Raw genomic sequence first — 15,614 nt, 5'->3', positions numbered from 1 at the left:
TCCTTAGACTGCAAGCCACTTGTGGGGCACCTTGTCTTGCTAGGTGCACTGCACACGATAGGACAAGTGAGGGCCAGAGAGTGAGGCTGCCGTGCAGGCTGTCATCCAAGGGCAGTAAGCCCAGGGCCCATCTATGAGCAACAGGGGCCTGGGGCCTGTGCTTGCTCCCTTTGAAGCACAGGCAGCACCTGGCCCCAGCCTGGGCTGAGGAAGCCCTGGAAATTGAGCTTCCTTGGCCATGCAGGCAGAGAAAACAGCAAAGGGGCAGGGGCACCTGGATGGTTCAGTCGATTAAATGTCTGCCTTTGACTCAGGTCATGATCCCAGGGTCCTGGGTTTGAGCCCCACTATTTGCTCAGCAGGGGGCTCTGTTTCTCCCTCTCCCTCTGCCTGCTGTCCCCCTTGCTTGTTCTCTCTGTCAAATAAATAAATACAATTTTAAATTAAAAAAAAAAACAAAAAGCAGTGAAGGGACAAATGCCAGGTCATCCTCACCAGTTGCATCAGACCTGGAAAATAATACAAGCTACAGTAACATAGAATGGATACTTTCTGTGGACCAGGCCCTCTGCTGGGCCCTTATAGGTATCATCTCACTGAATCCTTACCACAATCTCCTGAGGTGGGTGATAGCCACACTCTACAGAGAAGGAAACCGAGGCGCAGAGAAGTTAAGTGACTTGTGCAATGTCTCCAAGCTTGTGAGTGTTCTGTCTGTAGGGCCACACTATAGGAGATGGCCCCATGGATTCAGGCCCTTGCTGTGGTTCAACAAGTGACAAGGACAGGGAACCTCGAGGAGTGGAACATGGAGTAAAGGACAGAGCATGGGAAAGAAAAGATGGGGGCAGGGATGGGCACAGATGGCTCTGAGACCTGGGAGCTCCCTCAGCGGCGCCTGTCCTAGTGGCCCCAGGCCTACAAGCCAACAGGCCCTGATGGAGGTCCCCTGTGTCCCAATGGGCACCTCCAGCCTCAAAGACTCAGCTGCAAACAGCCACCTAAAGGAAGCAGTCCTTACATTCCCAACACTTCTAATGTTTTACAAACCTTTAGCCTCAGCCGGAGGCAGGGTAGAAGACCAGGAGGGTGCTGGGTGTAGCAAGTGAGGAGGGACATGAGAAGCCACAAGCCGCCACAAATGCCACCCCGGTGATCCTGGGCCTTAGCTCTGTGAGGAGGTAAATGAGGGGAGGGCACATCTGAAAACATCCACCTCCCTAGGAGTGGTGGGGATGGGGATAGAGTACTGTTGGTGGGACTCAGTCATAAACAGCAGGGGGGAGAGAAGAATCGGGGGAAGGGAGGGATAAGGAGAGGGACAAGTATAAAAACCTCCCAAGGCAGGGGACCTGGAGGCCGGGGATTCCCCTAGATAGGGACTCAGGCTGGACCAGATGCAGAGAACAATGGGCCTCCAGGCTGGAGAGCAGGAAGGGAAGGGGGAGGGAAGCCACACGGTCAGGTCAGAGAGATCCCAGGGCTTCAGGAGCCAAGGCCATAGGCACCCTCGTGGGTCCGTGTGAGCAGGGACAGCCCTGGGGCCAGTGCAAGGGCCAGAGATACAAGGTGAGACTAGCTATTCCATTCTAAACACCTACCACTCGCAAAACGTCATTGCCTGTCCTCTGGGCCAGGACCCAGCCCTTCATGCATCATTTCATTTGTCCTCACAATTTCCTGCTGTGAGGGCTACTATGCTTATTCCCGTCCACATTCTAAGGATGAAGTGGTGGACGCCCAGAGAGGGTAAGTGACTTGTCCCACATGACCCAGCTGGTAAATTGCAGAGTCAGAATCTGAACCTAAGCGGTTTGGCTCCGATGGCTACACTGCTTCCCGAGAGACAAAAATGGGTGATCAGGGAAGAGTCAGGACTTAGAGGTAGATGAATGTGGGGAGAAGACTGGAATGGGAGAGGAATCATGGGGATATGAAGGAAACAAAGAGAGAAGCGGAAAAGAGCATGACACACCCGGGAGGGGTACTGGGGAAGGCAGGGTCTCAGGCTCTCTGTCCCCTTGCCTACACAGTGGCTCCCTTTCCCTCAGAGGCTGCCTTGCATGGATAGCACCTTGTTGCCCTGTCCCGGAGCCCCAGCCCATCCTCCTCCACCGCAGGCCCCTCAGGCTTCACGGGAAGCCCTCTTTCTCTAATTGGCATTGAAACTTAAAGCCCTCCCTTTTCCTGTAGGTGGGGTTTCCATAGGAAAAAGCTGCTTCTCCATTTCCCAAGCCCAGCAACTGTTTGAAAGTCGGATCCCCACATCCTGCTTCACTGGGTCAAGTCCCTCTTGGACAGGCTCTTGCCCATCATTTACTGAAGGGGACCCGCGGGTGCCCCTGTGCGGGGTGTCCCTTGGCAATTTCACTTCGTCAGTGCTTGGACCTCTGATATCTCTTCAGATGAAAATGGCCTTGCCTGGGAATCCAGCTACTTCCATCATCACCTAATTATGGGACGAGGCTGTGACAGCAGGTCTGGGGGCAGGAGAAAGGGGCTAATCAGGCCCCTCGGGAAAGCGTGGAGGACTTGCCTAGCCTTTGAAGGACTGTAGTGGTTTCTGAGTCTAGCCCATTCTGGCGGTAAGCATGATGCGACTTCTGCCACTTCTGCTGGGGCTTTTGGGGCCAGGTGGCTACTTTTTCCTTCCAGGGCATGGTCAGGAAGTGGCCACTCTCACTGTGAAATACCAAGTGGCAGAAGAGGTGCCGTCTGGGACGGTGATAGGGAAGCTGTCCCAGGAACTGGGCTGGGAGGAGGGTCGCGGGCAGACAAAGGCTGCCTTCCAGGTCCTGCAGCTGTCTCAGGCACTCCCCATCCAGGTGGACCCTGAGGACGGCCTGCTTAGCACGGGGAGCCGACTGGACCGAGAACAGCTCTGCCGGCAGCAGGATCCCTGCCTGGTTTCCTTTGACGTGCTTGCCACAGGGGACTTGGCTCTGATCCATGTGGAGATCCAGGTGCTGGACATCAATGACCATGAGCCACAGTTCCCCAAAGGTGAGCAGGAGCTGGAAATCTCTGAGAGTGCCTCTCTGCGCACCCGGATCCCCCTGGACAGAGCCCTAGACCCAGATACTGGCTCCAACACCTTGCACTCATACACACTGTCTCCCAGCGAGCACTTTGCTCTGGATGTCATCGTGGGGCCAGATGAAACCAAACATGCAGAACTTATAGTGGTGAAAGAGCTAGACCGGGAAATCCACTCATTTTTTGATCTGGTGCTAACTGCCTATGACAGCGGGAGCCCCCCAAAGTCAGGCACCAGCTTGGTCAAGGTCAATGTCCTGGATTCCAATGACAATAGTCCTATGTTTGCGGAGAGCTCCCTGGCACTAGAAATCCAAGAAGATGCTGCTCCTGGGACTCTCCTCATAAACTTGACTGCCACAGACCCTGACCAAGGTCCCAATGGGGAGGTGGAATTCTTCCTCAGTAAACATGTGCCTCCAGAGGTTTTGGACACCTTCAGTATCAATGCAAAGACGGGCCAGGTGATTCTGCGTCAACGCCTAGACTATGAAAAGAATCCTGCCTATGAGGTGGACATCCAGGCAAAGGACCTAGGTCCCAATCCCATCCCAGCCCACTGCAAAGTCCTCATCAAGGTCCTGGACGTCAATGACAATGCCCCAAGCATCCACATCACGTGGGCATCTGAACCATCTCTGGTGTCAGAGGCTCTTCCAAAGGATAGTTTCATTGCTCTCGTCATGGCAGATGACTTGGACTCAGGAAATAATGGTCTGGTCCACTGTTGGCTGAGCCAAGAACTGGGCCATTTCAGGCTGAAAAGGACTAATGGCAATACATACATGCTGCTGACCAACACCACACTGGACAGAGAGCAGTGGCCCGAATATACCCTCACTCTGCTGGCTCAAGACCAAGGACTCCAGCCATTATCAGCCAAGAAACAGCTCAGCATTCAGATCAGCGATGCCAATGACAACGCACCTGTGTTTGACAGGAGCAGGTATGAGGTCTCTACTAGGGAGAACAACCTACCTTCTCTTCACCTCATTACTGTTAAGGCTCATGATGCAGACTTGGGCCTAAATGGACAAATCTCATACCGTATCCAGGACTCCCCAGTTTCTCATTTGGTAGCTATTGACTCAGACACAGGAGATGTCACTGCCCAGAGGTCACTAGACTATGAACAGATGACCAGTTTTGAGTTCCGCGTGATCGCAGAGGACAAGGGCCAGCCCCAGCTTGCATCCAGCGTCTCTGTGTGGGTCAGCCTCTTGGATGTCAACGATAATACCCCAGAGGTGATCCACCCTATACTCAGTGATGGAAAAGCCAGCCTCTCAGTGCTCGTCAATGCCTCCACAGGCCACCTTCTGGTGCCCATCGAAACTCCTAATGGCTTGGGACCAGCAGGGGCTGACACACTGCCACTGGCAACCCCCAGTTCCAGGCCATTCCTTTTGGTTGCCATTGTAGCAAGAGATGCAGACTCGGGGGCAAATGGAGAGCTCCTCTATAGCATCAGGCGTGGGAATGAAGCCCATCTCTTTGCCCTCAGCCCCCACCTGGGCCAGCTGTTCATCAACATCACCAACGCCAGCAGCCTCATTGGGAGTGAGTGGGAGCTGGAGATAGTGGTGGAAGACAGCGGTAGCCCCTCCTTGCAGACCCAAGCCCTGTTGAGGGTCTTGTTTGTCACCAGCGTGGATCACCTGAGGGACCAGGCCCGGGAGCCTGGGACCCTGAGCACTTCGGTGCTGACGGTGATTTGCCTGGTTGTGCTGTTGGCCATCTTTGGGTTGATCTTGGCTCTGATCATGTCCATCTGCAGGACAGAGAAGAAGGACAATAGGGCCTACAACTGTCGGGAGGCTGAATCTACCTACCGCCACCAGCCCAAGAGGCCCCAGAAACACATTCAGAAGGCAGATATCCACCTTGTGCCTGTGCTCCGGGGCCAGCCAGACGAGCCTGGCGAAGTCGGGCAGCTCCACAAGGAAGCAGGTCAGGAAGGGCGGATGGAAGCGGGCTGGGACCCCTGCCTGCAGGCCCCCTTTCACCTCACACCAACGCTGTACAGAACCCTACGTAACCAAGGCAACCAGGGAGCACAGGCTGAGAGCCGAGAGGTGCTGCAAGACACTGTCAACCTCCTTTTCAACCATCCCAGGCAGAGGAACGCCTCCAGGGAGAACCTGAACCTTCCTGAGCCCCAGTCTGTGATGGGACAGCCACGCTCAAGGCCCCCGAAGGTTATGGGCAGCCCCACAGGGAGGCTGCCAGGAGACCCAGGCAGCGAGGAGGCCCCACTGAGTCCACCGGCCTCCTCTGCAACCCTGAGGCGGCAGCCGAATCTCCACGGCAAAGTGACCCCCGAGAAAGAGTCAGGTCCCCGTCAGATCCTGCGGAGTCTGGTCCGGCTCTCTGTGGCTGCTTTTGCAGAGCGGAACCCCGTCGAGGAGCTCACGATGGATTCTCCTCCTGTTCAGGTACCCGGGTGTGGGCAGCTCTCTCTGTGGTCACCCTGGGACCACCACATCAGACACCCCCATTACCCTTATGTTTGTCACACTCGTTCCTTAGGCTCTCCAGGGACTTTATGGTACATTGGCGGCAGTGGGTGAGGGCACAGCTCTAGGGTTAACAAATTCTAGCTGTGTGATCCTGGGCAACTTATTGTCTCTGAGCCTTCGTTTCCCCGTCTATAAAACAGAGATGATGGTAAGAGCATCTGCCTTGCAGAGTGGTCCTGAGGATTTGATCAGTTAATCCCTATAAAGCAAGTACTCAATGTGCCTGGCACAAGTAGACACACAGCAAAAGGCACATTTGAGAATACAAGCTTTGGGATAAGGCTGCCTGAGTTCAAATCCTGACTCCACCTCTTCCTCGCTGTGAACTACAGGAATGTCACTCAGCTTCTCTGTTGAAGATATCCATGTTAATAGCACCCATCTCCTAAATTTGCTTGAAGATGCAATGAGTGTACTTAAGGCCTGGAATAATGTCTGGCACACAGTCAGCACTCAGCAAATGGTTACAATGACTTCCGCAAAGCTCTTCCTCTCCTCCTGCCCTCTTCTCATCTGGGCAGCTTTCCTATGAAGCTGGCCAGCACAGGCATCATTGACTCTGGGCTCAGGGGCTGCATTTGACTTGCCTGAGACTAGAGTGTGATGGTGAAGCCTACCGTATGGGGTAATGGAAAAAAATCTCAGAACTTGGAAATCTGATCTGGGTTCACATTTCAGCATAGGCACTCAGTAGCTGGTCAACCTTGCGCAAGTCTGTCCAATATCAGAGCCTCATTTTCTTCAATGGCAGTTATGATGTCAAACTTACCCTGTGACTGCCTCCCAGGGGTTGAGGATTAAATGGCCCAAAAAAGGACAAAATAGCTAGTGACCTGGGATTTACTAGACAAAAATGGGAAATCTTTTTCAGGGACAGTACCCGATCTCACACCCACATCTGTTCCTCTGCACTTAAGATAATTTTCCCCATGCCAAGGACGCCTGGGTGGCTCAGTCGTTAAGTGTCTGCCTTTGGCTCAGGTCATGATCCCAGGATCCTGGGATCCAGCCACACATCGGGCTCCTTGCTCAGCAGAGAGCCTGTTTCTCCCTCCCCCACTCCCGCTGTTTGTGTTCCTTCTCTTGCTATGCCTTTCTCTGTAAAAAAAAAATACATAAAATTTAAAACAATTTATTTAAAAAGAAAACATTTTCCCTGTGCCAGGCTGCCCGCTCAAGACACATGTGTGTTTGGCCAGGCAATCGACTCAGGTTTCCTGTGGAGCAAGGACACAGCTTCCTTCCCCCATATCCTCCCCAGGAAGCCACCTGGAGAGCCCCACAGCTCTCTTAGAAGTCTTACCCTGAGCCCTCTGTAGCTCCAGACGCTGCCCAGAGCCATTCATTCATTCATTCATTCATTCTTTAATGCATACTGAGTGAGCTTTTTGAATCAAACACTGCGCTGGTTATTGTTGAACAGAGACAGCAGAGAGCAGGCACTGGGGGTAAACCCACTGAGGTGATGGAAAGAAGGGTGCCCTGCTGAGATCAATGTGAGGTTAAGAGGCGGCTTGCCTAATGCTCATGTCTTTCCAGCAGCACAGTGCCACAGTGAGTCAGATCTGGGTTTAAATTCTAGCCCTTCCCCTAACTGAATGTGTAGCCCCTCTGAGCCTCATATTCCACATCTGCAAAATGGGTATGATGGTATCTTTTCCCTAGAGTTATTACCTCTGCCTTCGGCTCAGGTCATGATCCCAGAGTCCTGGGATCAAGCCCCACATTGGGCTCTCTGCTCAGCGGGGAGCCTGCTTCCTCCTCTCTCTCTGCCTGCTTCTCTGCCTACTTGTGATCTCTGTCTGTCAAATAAATAAATAAATCTTAAAAAAAAAAAGAATTAAATGAGATTATATACCACACTAGAATTATTAAGTGCTTGTCAAAAGATCTATTAATAAATGAATCATATGGGTTCCTGGCTGGCTCTTGATCTTGGGGTCATGGGTTCGAGTCCCACAGTGAGCACGGAGATTACTTAAAAAAAAAAGTTTTAAAAAATAAATAAATGAAAGATATACTTTCATTCTTTTGATCCTTATAACTGCAACCCACATGGACCTTGATATTATTCCCTTTTTACTGCTGAGGAAACTGAGGCTCAAAATGCTAAAGCAATTTCTCAAAAAAAAAATCCAGAGGGAATTGGGGCAGGGGCAGATTTAGGATTTGAATCCGAGTCTGACTGATTCCAGAGTCTACACTCTTAACTATGAAGAGACCCTGAATGACAGCACGATGCTCGGGCCGTGGCACTCAGGGAATGTCCCTGAACTACCAGCTAATGCTTGGAAGAGTGGCAGGTACCTTAGGAGGGCTTTGGGGCCTGGGTCAGGAGATGTGATCTGCCTTGAGGCAGGCAACTGGGCCCCAGCCCTCTTCCAACTGTCCTCTGAGGTTGGCACTTTCTAGTTGGAGCTGCCCAGAGAGGCTGAGCCAGCCTTCTCAGAGAAGACAGGGAAGATTCAGGGAAGACTGGCTCCTGGTAGGTCCAAGAGCCAGAAGCAGTCTTTCTAAGAGAAACAGCATTTTCTCTGAGCATTTTAAATTCTCATACCACTGCGTGAATTAATCCTGACTGCCCTGTGAAGAAGGCTGGATGGGTATTTTCAGCTCCAACTTAGAGATGAGGAAACTGAGATCTGAGTATGTCTAAAAACCTGCCTGACATTACACAAACTAGAAATGACCTTGAACTAGAACCTAGCCTCCCGAGACTTGGTGTATTGCCTTCACCTTCAGAAGGCCCTGTAGGGTCTGGCCCTGACATCTCGGCCAGCCCCGAGCCATTCCACAGCCTCCCTGAACCTCCACCCTCTCCTTCAGACTTTCAGTCTGCAGTGCCTTCTGTTTTCATTCACACTCTTGTTGAATGAATGATTGAATGATAGACTTTTGCTTTCTCCACAGCAGAGCCTTGCATCTGGCCCCACCAAAACTGGCTGAGTGTTTGAGTACCGCTGAAGGTGGGGGAAATAACTCCTTAAGATAATCCTTATCAAAGTAAGAATGAGTTTATGGTCAGGAAATGCTCTTTTCAGCCCCATCCCACAGATTCCAGCGGGAGCATGTTACTCAGAATGAGAACGAGGGGTGGGCCCAGGGGGTCCCTCTTCTCTCCCTCAGACACCCAGGTCCTGCGGTGTCACGACAAAGCAAGGATCCTGCCTGCACAGTTCCCTGCCTCCGTCACCATTCACCATCCCCCATCTGATCACACAAACATCTGAAGCTGGAGGAAAGACTATAAAAAGAAAGCGCCGGCATTGAGGGAAACATCCGGCAAGGAAGTGTGCTGGGTTGGAATTGTGTGGAGTCAACAGATTTTTCCTGTCTTGCAGCAAATCTCCCAGCTGCTGTCCTTGCTGCATCAGGGCCAATTCCAGCCCAAACCAAACCACCGGGGAAATAAGTACTTAGCCAAGCCCAGCGGCGGCAGGTAAGCAACACATGGACCCACAGGCTTCTCAAGCCCCCCACCAGCTTGCCTTCACCCCTGGAGCCTCTGTGATCTGAGGAAGGGTGAGCACATCCCAGACAGCAGGCCCCTGGGAGAGCAGCGGACAGCATCCTTCCCCCCATCCCAGGCAGCATGGTCCCGGAGCAACTGTATTTATAGTTTTTACAGGACCCAGAGTCTCTAAGGAAATGACTTCATCCCTGAGGCTCTATCTGTCCCCTGATTGCAGAGGTGCTAGGCTATGGGCTTTAAATGTGTAAGTTTCAGCATTCTTTGTCTTGACTCTTAAACATAATATGAAGTTTCCCCGGCTAAGGACATGAGTGTGTGGGTGTGTTCTTTTGGGCAGTCTGGAATTAAAGAGAGCTCAAGAGGACATCTAATCTAACTCCTTTTTGTTACAGATGTAGAAACTGGGGCTGTAAGTAGTTTGATACAACCCAGCTATGCTCAACTTGAGGAAGCCAGGTAAATCCTTGGGGCCTCAGTTTCTTACCTGTAAAATGGAGATCATCACACATCCTTGCCAAGATGGGGTAAGGATTTGATGAGCAAATGTATTTTAAGCCCATAGCCCAGTGACTGGCACATAGAAGGTATACAACTGATGCTAAAAGTCCTTTCCTCCCAAAGTGACTTTGTTCACGGTCACATAGCCAGTGTGTGGCCAAGCTAAGACCAGCTCAGGGGACCTCACTGACTCCAGGTTCGGTGCTCTTGCCCTGACAACTTGTAGCTTCTTTTTTGCAAATCTGGTGGGAAGTAGTGTAGAGTAGCAGAGAGTACACACACTCCATAGCCACATCAGCCTGGATTTGAATTTTTGCGGGATCTTGGGCAAGGTGCATAATTTTCACAAGTCTTAGTTTTCTTATTCACAACATAGGAATGATAACAAGAGAACTCCTTTATAGATATGAAAAGTTTAAGGATAAGGTGCCTATACCTTGCAAAGCATAAGGCCTGAGTCAGAGTGATTGCTTTATAAACATTTGTTGTTTTCATCATCACTTGCAAACTTGCTGTCTCCCTACTGATCCCTTCATGACAGCAGAAACAGTCACAGAAAAAAAAAAGCAGAAAGGACCCCAGACCTTAAAGCCCTTTAAGGAGCCCTCCCACGTGCCGGAATGTGGGGCCAGACCTGGCTACCCATACTGAGGCAGTCCCAGGAACTGGCCTGTTCCAGGGGGCAGGCAGGGCCTATGGGAGGGAGGGGCCGGGATGGAGACCACAGGGGTCAGGGAGAGTCTCAGTGGCCTTCTGTGGCCTCACCCCAGCTGCGTCCTCTTCTGCCCTGCTATCCTGGTCTGGGATTGGGCCTCAAATAGGGAGGAGGGAACATTCAGTCACTTTGTCCACAAAGTATTTATGAAGCACCTACTATGTGCCAGGCCCTGTTCTGAGCTCTGGTGACCAGGGAATGAGACAGACAAAAATTTCTGCTCTCACTGGAGCTCATACTCAGATGGATGGAGGTGGATGGATGGGTAGAAGGACAGATGACTGCGTTATCTCAAGCTGAGTTACTACACTCCTACTCTGGGCTGCGCAATGTGAAGGAATGGGAGGGATGATGGTGAATAATGATATCAATGCATTCATTGTTTCTTCTATTTGCTCAGTGCTTACAAGGGGCCGGGTACCAGTTTCTTTACATACATTGTCTCGTTTTGCCTGCCCCTTGAGGTGGGTGTTATTTATTACCTCCATTTCACAGATAAGGCAACAGAGGCGGAGTAGGCAGGAGGCCTGGGACCAAGTAACCCAGGTCGATCTGACTCTGAAGGCCAGGCTGTATATCCACCTCCTTATGTGGATGGATGAATGCTGGCATGAGTAGAAGAAGGCTCATGAGCAGGAATGAATGAATCTGTGTGTGAATTTCCTCCTTTGTGAACTGGCTGGCTTCCTTTACAGGAGCACAATCCCAGACCCAGATGGCACAGGTGCCAGGGCTGGTGGCCAGGCAGAACCAGACCAGGAGGAAGGGTGCTTGGATCCTGAAGAGGACCTTTCTGTGAAACAGCTGCTAGAAGAAGAGCTATCAAGCCTGTTGGACCCACACACAGGTAGGGACTCCTCAGGATTGCCCTGAGCCTGCTTCTGTACTCATGGTCCTGCCAGCATGTCTAGGTATCAGCCTTCTCCACAGGAGAACACAGGCATTCTCTTTCTGGGCAGGAATATCAGCAAAATTTTACTTTCCCTAACGCTTCAGACAGTCTTCATTTGTTTAAAGACCAGATTCTACTTTGGTTGTCCATTTTAAAAATCCTAAGAATAGTAAATGAGCTCTTGGTGTATGCCAGGTACTAGGAAGTATCTTGTACACATTAGCTCAGTTAAGCTTCCAAAGAGTCTTTGGAGGTAGATGTTATGAGCTCCAATTTAGAGATAAGAAAACTGAGGCTAAGAGAAGTACCACAGCCTGCCCAGAGTCACTTAGCTCATCAGGGACTGATGGGGAACCAGTCTGGGTCTGCTTGCCATCAGGAGACCTCTCCCTACTTCCTAAACCACCCATTTGTGTTTCTTTGGTGGGTTTAAATATCCTTCCATCCTGAGAACTGAGTCAATTCTTTAATGTGTTAACATTTCTAATTGAAATAAAAATAATATTTTCTAGAGAAACAATTCATTTTGATAGTTAAGTCCATAGTATGGACTTTAGTTCAAGAATATGCTAGCTGGGGCACCTGGGTGGCTCAGTCAGTTAAGCATCTGACTTTGGCTCAGGTCATGATCTCAGGATCTTGGGATCAAGCCTTTCCCCCCATCCCCCTGTCCCTCTGCCCCTCCCCCCTCCTCATGCTCTCTTTGTCTCTCATTTCTCTCTCAAATAAATAAAATCTTTTTTAAAAGTAAAATAAAATATTAAAATAAAATTTAAAAAATTAAAAAAGAATGTGCTAACTGGACACTGGTGAGCCTCCTTTGGGTTACACACCATACCTCTGTCCATCCCTACACTGCGGTGTTCTGTTTCTTTAGTTTAATAATCCATTTCTCAACTGGACGTATCCTATGTGCTCCATCTGGCTGCAAACACATTGAAAGCATGGCAGGGGCTTCCTTTTCCTTGGTTAAAAAAACAGAGCTAACATTTATTGAGAGCTTTCTATGCGCTAGTCCCTGTTCTATGTTCCTCATGAGAAAATCTGATGAGATAGGAATTATTCATTATCACCATTTCATAAAGGCAAAACCAAGGGGCAAGTTTGTTTAATAATTTTCCCAAGGTTGTGCAGAAAATGGTTACTAACATTGGTTACATGGCTCTAAATTAACAGTAAGTAAAATTAAATCTAATTAAAATGAAGTCAAATGAAAAATTCAGTTCCTCAGTCATACCAGTCACATTTCAAGCACTCAGTAGCCACATATGGTTAGCAGATATTGCTTTGGACAGCACACATATAGAAAGTTCTATAGGACAGCATTGTCTAGACTCTACAGCTGTTAGATCCAATACAGTAGCCACTAGCCACATATGAAAATGGCAGTCACAATCAAGATGTGATAGATGGGGGAACCTGCCCAGCTCAGCGGGCAAAGCATGCAACCCCTGATCTCAGGTTTGTGAGTTCAAGCTGCACATTGGGCACAGAGATTACTTAAAAAAGAAAAAATATATTAAAAAAAAATCATCCATCCTCAAGCCCCATGTTGGGCATAGAGTTTGCTTAATAAAAATAAAAAGCATAAAAAAAGTATAACTTACTATTTTTTAAAAAGATGTGATAAACATATAAAACACACTTTCAGACTTTGAAGACTTAAGAATGTAAAAAATCTCATTAATTTAAAAATATTCATGACATGATAAAACAATATTAAGTTTAAAAATGTTTTACAATTTGATTTTACCTTTTCTTTTTACTTTTTTAACCTGCCTCCTAGAAAATTGAAAATGACCTCTATGACTCACATTACATCTGTTCCAGCCAGCTCTGGGCTGGAACCTGTGGGCTCAGCTGCCACATGGTCCTGCTTCTCTACGGCAAAGAGGGCATGGAGGATGCTGGGGGATGCTGAGGGCAGCAGGGATAGAAAAACCTGTGCTGCTCACAGGACAGGCCTGCCAGGGGCTTTTGGTGAGCTTGCTGACCCCAGGGGTCATGGGTGCATCCATCTTATGATGTGATGGGGACATTTTATTTATTTATTTATTTTTTTAAAGATTTTATTTATTTATTTGAGAGAGAGACAGTGAGAGAGAGCATGAGCGAGGAGAAGGTCAGAGGGAGAAGCAGACTCCCCATGGAGCTGGGAGTCCGATGTGGGACTTGATCCCGGGACCCCGGGATCATGACCTGAGCCGAAGGCAGTCGGCCAACCAACTGAGCCACCCAGGTGTCCCTGATGGGGACATTTTAATGGTTGTATGAGCTCAGTGAATGCTCATGGCAACCTGACAAGATGAGTATTACTATTTCACCACTTTATGAGAGACAAAGGAGGCTCAGAGAGGTTAAGCAATTTTCCCAAGGTCACACTGGTCATAAATGGCAGAGATGAGAAATCAAGCCCAGGTCTGCCCAGCACCCACCTGCCTCCAGGTGGACTCCCCATTGCTTTTCAGCCATTCTCACACACTCTAGCGATTTTCTAATTCCAAGCTTCATAAGCTCTCTGACCCTGGTACAAAGGCCTGATTCTGTAACCAAAAGAGTTTCAACATTATTACCCCCGAGGCTCAGGGAACTAAGGTTTACATTCCCCAAACGCCCAGGGTTAATATTTATGTTCACTGAGTCATTCAAGAAATGCTCACTAAGTCCCAGGCGAGGCTGGACCAGGTGGGAAGAGGCCTGCCCTGCCTCACAGCCTTCATTCAAGACTCCGCCCTGACAAGGCATGATGGAGACTCATTTATCAATATAAACCGCCATTAGCTGTATTTTGGAATAACATTCCCAAATTACAATAGTAACATTTGGTTAAGGTAGAAAAATGTAGGCAAATGAAAAGAGAATAAATCACTTCTGTCCAGGGGTAATTCCAGTTAACATTTGACATACTTCCTTTTAGTCTTTTATTATATGCACAGATTCTAAAGTAGCTCACCTTAAGCAAACATTAAACGCATGCTAAAGTGTATGTTGGGCTTTTTTTTTTTTTAAGGCACAGTTTCTTAACCATAATACACACTTTCTTTCTTTGTCTTGGCCTCTACCATCCGGTCTAGGGCTAGTTTTTTGAGATAGCGTTTTTGTTGAAGAGATGGGAAAAAGAAAAGTGTGATGGTGGTATTAAGGATCTAGGGGACAGTTTCTCACTGCTCCCCTTCCCTTTCCTGGGACAGTGCTTAGGGAGACAACCCCTTCTCAGCCTGCCTCTAAGCCTGTTTCCGGCAGCCTGAGAAGCAAAGGTGGGGAGTTTAGGGCATGGTGACTGGACAGACCTTCACAAGCCTGGGGAACCCAGAGGCCACAGGGGCGCACCCTCAGCGCCCTGGGGGAAATGGGGGGAAGCTACTCAGAAAGTGGGTAGGATGGTACAGGCATATGGGGCTTTGAAGTCATCAGATATGGGGTCAAATCTGGTTTGGTTGCCTAGTGGATGGGTGATTTAACTTCTTGGAACTTCGTTTCCTCATCCATAAAAAGGAATAGCCTTCTTCCCTTCAAAGGTTTATGCGGAGGTTAAATAAGAGGATTCCATAAATTGCTTGGTGGGGAAGAACTTAATAAATGGTCACTATTACTATGAATACAAACAGAGGGCAGCACCAAGCCAGGAACTCCAGCCTTGCCTAAGAAAAGGGGTGTCCCCTCCATCCGCAGCTACTAGCAGTCTGAGGGAGTGAAAAGCCTGGCTGAAGACACCTAGCTTGAAATACAGCAGGATCGGGAAATTCTTTAGAAAAGGGCCAATTTCTAATTCTAGGCCTCCTTCCTCCTCCCCACTCAGCTCCTGTGGGTACTTCAGTCGGCAGCCTTCCTGCCCAACAAGCTTCCCCGTCAGGGCCTCTTCCTTCCCGTCCCCCTCGGGGCTCCCAGTCTGTCCCCCGCCATTTCCCTTCCCTCCTTTGTCTGCAGCCCCGGCCCACAGCCCCGCCCTGGGCTGCCTGGCCCTGCCCCGGGCCGGCCCTCACTGGCTCCCCTCCTCCCCGCGCAGGACTGGCCCTGGACCGCCTGAGTGCCCCCGACCCGGCCTGGATGGCGAGGCTCTCTTTGCCCCTCACCACGAACTACCGCGACAACGTGTTCTCACCGGACACTCCGGCCGTGGAGGAGCCGAGGACCTTCCAGACGTTCGGCAAGGCGCCGGGGCCGGAGCTGAGCCTGACGGGCACGCGGCTGGCCAGCACCTTCCTCTCGGAGATGAGCTCGCTGTTGGAAATGCTGCTGGAGCAGCGCTCTGGCGTGCCCGTGGAGGCCGCCTCCGAGGTGCTGCGGCGGCTGTCTGTCTGCGGGAGGACCCTCAGTCTGGACCTGGCCACCAGCGGGGCCTCGGGCATGGAAGGACAGGGGGGTTCGGGGGCAAATAAGGGGGCCAGGGACAGGACTGGCAGCAGCAGCAGCAGCAGCAGCAGGGGCCTGTGGATCCAGGAACCAGGGGCCCTGGGGGACGGCAGGGAGCCCAGGCCCTGA

At 50.2% G+C, this 15,614-nt stretch overlaps 1 protein-coding gene across 1 annotated transcript; it reads left to right on the top strand.

Moving 5' to 3' along the window:
• Nucleotides 1-2,474: 2,474 nt before the first annotated feature.
• On the top strand, nt 2,475-15,614 carry LOC111156926 (protocadherin 12). The gene is made up of 4 exons (XM_022518072.1): nt 2,475-5,471; nt 8,897-8,994; nt 10,936-11,087; nt 15,139-15,614. The coding sequence occupies exons 1-4, from the start codon at nt 2,592-2,594 to the stop codon at nt 15,612-15,614; spliced, it is 3,606 nt and encodes a 1,201-aa protein (XP_022373780.1). The 5' UTR covers nt 2,475-2,591.

The sequence above is a fragment of the Enhydra lutris genome, unplaced genomic scaffold (genome assembly GCF_002288905.1).
Source record: "Enhydra lutris kenyoni isolate GAN:26980312 unplaced genomic scaffold, ASM228890v2 scaffoldscaffold50, whole genome shotgun sequence".
Classification (NCBI taxonomy): domain Eukaryota; kingdom Metazoa; phylum Chordata; class Mammalia; order Carnivora; family Mustelidae; genus Enhydra; species Enhydra lutris.
The sequence above is the reverse complement of the archived record's forward strand: the minus strand, read 5'-3'. Positions and strand labels throughout refer to the sequence as shown.